The sequence below is a fragment of the Anneissia japonica genome, unplaced genomic scaffold, assembly GCF_011630105.1.
Source record: "Anneissia japonica isolate Jap-2015-1 unplaced genomic scaffold, ASM1163010v1 scaffold24_len2511860_cov200, whole genome shotgun sequence".
In the NCBI taxonomy this organism is placed as follows: domain Eukaryota; kingdom Metazoa; phylum Echinodermata; class Crinoidea; order Comatulida; family Comatulidae; genus Anneissia; species Anneissia japonica.
The window spans coordinates 608,881-617,693 of record NW_022730786.1 but is presented as its reverse complement, the minus strand read 5'-3'; the positions used below and the strand labels follow the sequence as shown (position 1 = coordinate 617,693).

The 8,813-nt window shown below is 33.3% G+C and overlaps 1 protein-coding gene across 1 annotated transcript in view; it reads left to right on the top strand.

Moving 5' to 3' along the window:
* LOC117115045 (plasma membrane calcium-transporting ATPase 1-like) overlaps nucleotides 1–8,813 on the top strand; it is a gene marked incomplete in the record, with an annotated part of 46,489 nt that overhangs the window by 7,117 nt on the left and 30,559 nt on the right. Inside the window, 2 exon segments of the mRNA XM_033258694.1 lie at nucleotides 1,401–1,583; nucleotides 2,391–2,636. Of these exon segments, the coding sequence (XP_033114585.1) occupies nucleotides 1,401–1,583; nucleotides 2,391–2,636 (429 nt within the window).

Genomic DNA, 8,813 nt, shown 5'->3' with positions numbered 1-8,813 from the left:
ATGATACTGTATTCTGTATATTTTTGTATATGTTTGTAACATTCGTAAGTTTCTAATATACTGTAACGATCGTCCGATCTACATAGAATAATAATGATACAGTCGATGTACTGGAATTCACCGAAGCTAACGATGTACAGACAGTTTATTTGCGATGTATTACCGTAGCGTTGCTTGCATACTTAATTAGGGCAAGCCCTCCTTTGTCTGGTAATAAACAACATCGTTGGTATCAAGAAATAGGTAGCGGTTCGCGGAGCCTGATTTTTACTCAATGCCGTAATGCTTGGATAAACAGATGTCATATAGGTCACTTAGTCATTAGTTATTCATTAGCTTATCACTCGCGAGTCCCACGCCAATCACTCTCGTGGCCCACGCGAGGAGATGTAGAAGGTCCTGTAATCAGTACTGTAATGATTTGGGTATGGGGTGAAGCACGCGCTATAAACTGTAAGAAAAAGACAGCCCAGAAATAGAGATCATTCTACTATATTGGACTGCCAAAATGAGGAATTAAACTCAACAGTTGTTATCTTAAATATTGTATGTGCTTCTAATACAATACTGTACAATAGAATTTCTGAAAAGATCACCTTTTCTAAGGTTCATCTCCTTAAAAAACGTTTATTTACTTTACAGGTATTAGAATTATATTAATAATGATACTTGAAATTAATTGTAGAGTGCATTTCATAAATTCAAGCCTAAACTATATATTCAGGGACCAATCAATGATTATTTCATTGATTTTGTTATACATGTTGGAAAAAGGAGGGCATAAAACTTTCAAACAGATTAAAAAAGAAAGTTGCTCAGTTTCCAAGCAATTAAACTTTATTAAACATCTATGGTCTGCCTTAAATCAGAAGGCCTCTTAATAATAATAGTTCATCTAGAGCGCATTTAGGTAAAACCTCAATGCGCTTATACATTAGAAATAAAAATCTGTAGTTACGCAAAATGTAAATTAAAAAGAATGTGTTTTGAGTAGTTGTTTGACTGTGTATATTTTAGTTGCTTGTTGAATTTGTTTTGGTAAGTCTTGCTAAAACCTCAATGCATTTTACATTAGAAATAAAAATCTGTAGTTACGCAAAATTTAAATTAAAAAGATGTGTTTTGACTGTGTTAATTTTAGTTTTTTGTTGAATTAAGATAAGATAAGTCATTCCAATGAGCAACTGAGGCACAGAGAAATGACCGACTTCCATAAAACTGAGTTTTAGGCCCTTCTTTTTCCAACAAACTGAGTTTCACTTTCATTTTCCAATACTTTGCATCCCTTGGTGAGTTTGTGTAAAAATCTAGTAAAGGTTACAGGTGTGTTATTCCAGTCATGTCTATTGATTACATTAATTAATGTCTAAAAGTATTTATTTTCTATTCTGTTCCACTAGGATTAAGGGGGCTGCCAACTGATTTGAGTCGCAGAGTGGCAACGTATGGCAAGAATTTAATTCCTCCGAAACCGCCAAAAACATTTTTGCGGCTCATGTGGGAAGCCGTTCAAGATGTAACACTGATCATGTTGATAATAGCTGCCCTTGTCTCATTAGGCCTTTCATTTATTCCAAAAAGTGGTAAGTCTTTTTAAGCTTACAAAAACGGTAATGAATACGCTACGTCATCAATTTCTTGGACAACCTTTCCCCTACAGTACAATATCTGTCACTAGTTAATTCATGCCTTTTGCATGAATTAAGTATTATATTCAGATCCTGTTGCATAATATTCCTAATATCTTTACATAGTTTGGTAATTGATGTTTCCAACCAATTGGTGTTTTGATTAAGGTTGCACTTCTCCCCAGAAAATTTTTCACTTTAAACTTGCTCAGCAAAGAAAAATTACTTTTTAATATTTTTGGGGAAAAAAATATTAAAAATTATATTACCACCTCCTTTCCCCAATCGTGGTATCAGTGGCATTAATTTCTGGGAGGGGGGCCGCTAAGCTGTCTGACAGCTGACAGGGGGACTTGAGCTTGCAGGCCCAAGCTGGGAGAAGGGTTTGAGAGGGGTCCCTCATCCCAAATGAGATTTTTTTAAGAATAGGAACCTCTGGATGGTTGGAAATGGCACTCTCATACTGTGACAGATGTGTTGGCTTAGTGTTGGCCTATTTTTATATTTTTTATGGTATGACTGCCCGATGAGCTCTGTCCGATTTGTGGGGCTTGACCTCTCCGGGGGGGGGGGCTTAAGCCACCTGCCCCTGCTGGCGCCATCACTGGCAGGGCTGTTAGCCTACAACAACCAATATCCAACTGAATGAGAAATAGACGATACTACTCGCCTCATTCTAATTCTGTTTTTCTCAATTGTATTCTTTATTGTAACTCATGGAAGTTGTTAAGTAAATAAATACTATATACATTTTTTTCACAGGTGAAGATAGTAGTGGTAGTAGTACAGAGGAGAAGGCAGAATGGTTTGAAGGTGTCGCGATTCTTGTTGCAATTCTTATCGTCGTCTTAGTTACAGCTTTTAACGACTACTCCAAAGAACGCCAATTTCGCGGCCTCAAAGATAAACTTGATCAAGAACATAAGATGTCGGTTATACGAGCCGGTGACATCAAGCAAATCATTGTAGCGGAAATAGTAGTTGGAGATATCGCCATTTGTAAATACGGTACGTTTCTTTCCATTCAATATTCTTGACAATAAAACAGGATTTCTACATGAAAGCTACTGTTATAAAATATGTTATGGACTGCAGTGTTTGAATTGTAATTTCACTGGGAATAAAGATTTTGAATTCTAGCAGCTGACTTGTAAAGAATGCCAAGTTGACGCAGTATATAAAAAAAACCCATTAGTTGTTGTAAACCACATCATTTTTAGATTTACAGAGATAAGATATGTGTTCATTGCTTGAACATTATGTTCAATGATATGAAAATTCACGTCTTTGTGTCGTTCAAAGATTATCATGTTCTCTCTTGTTCGATACTAACAACAGATGTACAGGAGTGATGTTGGCATGGCAACAGCTCTGGTTATTAATGGCGATTAGTGTAATTACAAGCATATCGACAATTTCCATTCCAGTTGAATTTACAACACTTAAATGAACAAAGAATTACATTCTGTGTTACTCTCATTTTTTAAACTAGAATGGTTACTTGATTTTATTTATATCTATTCATGAATGATACAATAATTATATTATTTATTAATAAATTTAAATGTTATAATGGCAACTATTTGGTAATTGTTAACCTTTGACAACCATGAAATTGGATTCCTGTTGTATTGATTTCTTAGGAATGTTTAGAATTTCTAATTTTTGGTTTATGCCCTCAGATCTAGTTTACTGATCATTAATAATTTTGTTATTTATTAAATAATTATTTTATTTTCAGTTTAATAACATAGATATTTATTTTTTTTTACAAATATATAACAGTTATTAATCATTTTTATTCATTGAAGATTACATTTATAATTTATTCCATAATGATCAAAAGAATATTATTGGTTTTAAATAATCATGATTTAAAAAAAAAAAAAATAACAGTTTTAATCACTTTTATTCATTGAAGATTAATAATATATCATTTATTCCATAATGATCACAGGTACATTAATGGTTTTAAAAAAATCATGATTGAACATTTTAAAGTAAGAAAACAGACACAAAAATATACAGCAAAAATAAAAAGGCCATTCAGTAACTGATGTAGTTAGCTTTAATACATATTTATTCCACAGTAAGAAAGGTTATCAGAAAGGCAGTAAAATCTTTAAATAGTGTATTAGTATTTTAGAATAATCTAAGTACATCGATCATTTGTGTGTACGCTGCTGTATTATGGAACTCATTACCTCAATTCATAGTTAACATTTTCACTAGCAGTTGGCTTCATTTAAATCCCAACTCAAATACGATCTCTTATGTTAAAGCTCTATCCCCACTATCAAATTTGTGTGATGTGCCCATATATGGGCATGATGATGTCATATTTCATCCAAATATGGGCATGTCACAGTTATTTGTCACGTGCAAGCTTTGATCATTTTATTATAATTTCAAGATGCATGATACTATGTAAAATGATTGTTTTGTGCTATATAAATAATGATTTATTACAACACATGGGATCATCACATGCTTGTTTGCTAAGGGTTTAAATAGTTCATTACTTTTCAAATGATATGCTCCGAAGTAACCCAAATATGGGCATATCACAATTATATGTCGTACTAGCTGTGCATTCGTCCTTCGGACAGGAATTTAAAAAAAAATTTCATTATATTGTGGACAAACTGTTACGCATGCAAGCTTTTGTTAATTTTATTTAGTTTTAAGATTGCTTGATGCTATATAAAATGATTTTGTGCTATAAGTAATGAATTTATACAACACAGGCTTATCCCATTTGCTAAGGGTTTAGATATTATGTTTCAAATAAGTTACTCCAGAGTAACAATAGGATGCCTTTTCATGTGATTTATTGTCGTGTCAGTCTCAGGTAGCTTTCTTTAATCAAACAGTGTTTACGATAGTACAGTATAGTAAGCCTGCTGGCTCATATAGGATGGTAAGTCCAGCCTAGGACCCACAGAAAATCCAAACTATTTCCTAATCTAAGCCCTCAAATTGGATTTTCCATTCTAGACTTATGAAGTTAGCGAATATATTCTTCTAGTATGTATTTTGATTAAGATTGAGGTTGGAGTAGGCGAAACATCATTTAAATGACTCATTCTAATATCTAATTTCTTATTATTTTGGTTGGAAATGTTTAGTGAGATTTTAGATATTTTGAATAACCAATTTGCAACAAATTTGATAAATTACATCGTTAAAATACATACAGTTATAAAATCCATCATTGTAAAAATACCAAAATCCAGTAAAATACATTATGTGAAAAGATATGAGATGAAGCCTAACATCACTTTTGAAACCATTATTCAAGACAAGTGCCCATATATGGTAGTTCTTGAATATAAAATGTACCACCTGCTAAAGCATAATATCTACACGATGACATTTACGACGATTAGATAAATCAATTTTTTTCTTTTTGATGTTACACATTATAGTAATGTTTTTTAAAAAAGATGACTTATCATGGATGAAGGAAGAAACAAGCTTTTTGTAAATTACCTACCTCTATTAATAATAATATTAATATTAAATATAACGTAAATAAATAATTATTGTAAAATATAAATATTTTTGTATATTGACTTGTAATGTTATATAATATATTTGCATGTAAATTTTAATCTAAATCCTCAATTTAGCTTTTGGCTACTAAGGATTTTTTATTTTGTAAATTTTGTATGTTCAAATATTGAACAAAGATACCAAGATGTATATAAAGTGACTATCAAAGTAATGTAGGTCAACATTCATCCACTTTCGCCTGAAAAAATTAAATATCCTTTAATGTCCTGTGTATTTGATGTACTGAACCTGTGGTCTAGGTTATACTTTACTATACCTTTAACCTTTCTAATAAGTGAGTTATAATAGCAAGCACTAATTTCAAGGTAATTAAACACAGCAGTACATGACTTGAAAAATGTTCTGACTTCCATTTGATGTGATATTGATTGATGTAATGATGTTGGGATTTATGAAACACCATTCACATTTGGAAGGCAGCATCAAAACTACAGTATAACGTTGTTACCGTTGGTCATTGGATCTATAAGTTGACAAATCGGCGCAACATCCTCGGTTCTTCCTGGGGAGAGTTGCTTTGCTGCATTGCACTCAGATAGTTATTAGAGTTCCTCAGATGTAAGCTTACCCTCATCATTATAGAGAGCAGCTTTAGCACAGTCAGCTCAACTGGAGGGCTGAAATGCAAGTTACGGTAGCACACCATCTTTCAGATGAGACATTTAAGCCATTGGTGTCATGCGCAATATGACCCGTGTGCCTGTTAGAGAACGCAGTACACTCTTCGGAAAAGAGTAGGGAATTGTATCCCAGTGTACTGCCAAATTCTCCACTAGAAGGACCGCACTGGAAACAAGTCTTCGGACTTACAGTAGTAGGTTTATCTTGGTGTGATTCACACCAAAAACACTCCTATCCTATCCTAACCCCTTGAAACGCTCACTTTGTATAATTATCAGCTTTCAATGTAATTATTAATTAATTTGTTCTTTATATTTCATTTCATTTTGATTTTTTTATTCAGACTGAGTGCCTCGGGCCCCAAGAGCAACAAAGTCACCATGACAAAGGAGCTCCAGTAAACATGCTTAGCTATAATATAAAAATAAAAGATCAAAAAAGTGAAAGGCCAAGATAAATATAAATTATATTATTATTATTTATTAACAAATTGATAAAATTACATAAAAGCGCGATAAGACATTTATGAGATGAATGCAAAACCTGCCTTAAGAGACACAGGACAGTACTGTAGAATCTTCAGAAGGAAGAGAGGAACAGAGAATAGGAAAGTGATGGATTGTGCAACCTTTCCAGTACCCAGTTTTGCCTTATAAACTGTCCCTCATTGAGGCTTAGGTTGTTTTTAGATATGTGGAAAAATCCTTCTGTCCCAGGAATTGAATCCAGGATCCTCAAATTGGAAGGCAAGCATGTTACCTACCAAGCCATTCCCATGTGTTTGGTGGTCATCATGATTTAACTCATATCTACTTCCGTCTGAGCATCACTTTCATTCGCTTCACACTACGGAAACTGGGGATGAGCTCCAGCCCTATGAGCCCTAGTGGCTCAGAAAGAACTCACTTTTTTACTTCCCTCTGAAGCAGAATTGTCCTCTCAGTGATTCGATTAACTGCTCTTGACATATGTTGAATCCACCCTCGGGAGTGTGCCTATGTTGTTAACACGGAGTAAATAACATGCTCAAACGAAAGCTGGGAAATCGAACACAGTCAGAATTAAATACTATTGAGTTCCCCAAGTTACATTATCACCATGCTACTTAAATTCATTGTCATCAGAATTTCCTTTATTTTATATTACAGTACTATATATTTTTATTATTTTATGTATATCAGAGTTGTGTTCTCACACATTGCCTAGTTATGCTGTATTAGTCAGTGTTTAAGCAATTTTGTTTATGCACTAGTGGCTCTTTCGTGCACTAATTTTCTATTAGCACATGGAAAACCGCTGCGATGTACTTGCTCTGAACTGTAGACAGACCATCCATGCAAAATTTCTACAGTTAGAATTATTTTTAATAGCCTATATTGGTCTCTAGAAATGAAAACACTGCTTTAATTGCAGTTGATTGACCTTGTTGACTGGTCAATAATTCATGTAAGTACTTCATATAGTTCAATAGAATCAGTTGATTTAAGCAAATTAAAGGTAAAGTAGGCAAAGTGTATTTCAGTTGCCCTTTGTAATGATAGTGGTAATTACTAAAAGGTATCATTGGTAGTAAAAAGAATAATTATAATGTAATAATAATGATGATTTGCACATATCTATGGGTGTGTGTGGGGGACACATGAATTCCCGCCCAAAAAAAAGTTTAAATATTCCTCCCTTCCCTCATTGGATATTTTTGCAGCAAAAGAAAACATTATACTCAAGTATAAAGATCACTTCATATCACTTTATTTTGCCAGTTACCCCCTCACTTACCAAACTCACTCACTTCACTTTTGCTCCTCCATCAGCCTTCCCCCATCAGCCTTCCCCCCTCCAATTTCAAAACTTGTAGATACGCCACTGATGACTTGGAGGCCAAATGTAAAAATATGTTTCTCAGATTTTTGGGATTAGAGGAGAATGATGCGCTGTTGGTAAAAAAAACTTCAATGACATCTGGTTTAGTGAGCCTAATACTTTTACTATATTTCACTCTGCATGTGATACACATGGCCAGCTCATTTCAGGGTGACAATTAATAATACAGTATACTATAGTAAAAAATTTCACAGAGAGGGTTTAGTTTGCAAGATCAAGCCATGACATCTGTATGCCAACACCAGAGCTCAAAACTTAGTTTTAGTACCATTCAACAATACATTATATTTTATCAAGTATCTTGAGCATGTCCTTAACATTGTTATGTGCGCAATACAAATCCAATTTTACTACCATGCTATAGAAACCACTTAACTGTTGTATTTCATCAGTATCCCTCTTAAATGATGTCCATGTTAATAAAAATCTGACGAAATGCAGCTTGGTAAAAAATTTAAGAAGACGTTGAACTCATGACATTGCTATGACCAGTCGATATCACTCTTGAACATGCGTCTTGTGAATGGCGATGACGAGTACAGTTTGTGACAATTACAAATTGTTATAACATTCACAATAGTCGTTTAATGCCATTCATCGCATTTAGCATTTTTATAGAATGTATTCTCTTTGCAGTATTATTTAAAGATATTGCTAGCTTGCTTTGTAATTAACAATTAATATGTAAAATATGTGGAATATAGTTCTTTGTGAGAAGTTGAAATTTGTGACCAGCTCTGGCAAAATGAATCGTTGTGAGAAAAATTGCAAATTGAGTTGTTTGTGTTTGTAGATTGGTTTGAATTCTTCTTTAAAACAGTGTTTATTTAAAGGATATTTGTTATGAGTATTTAATTCATTGGATATCTGATATGTAGGTTTTGAGAAAACAGCTTCCAAAGATTCCAAAATCAATAGCTTATTATTAAGAATTGTATTTTAAAAATAATTTTAATGTAATTTTTATTCAGATTTGGTGATTGATATTTTGCAGAAATGTTCTTCAATATCTTCTTATAAAATGCAAAAACCAGAAAATGTCCAAAGTTTTGATCCGCAAACGTTTTGAGTGCTTGTGAGAAATTGCAGCAAGCAGCAGGTTTTGCC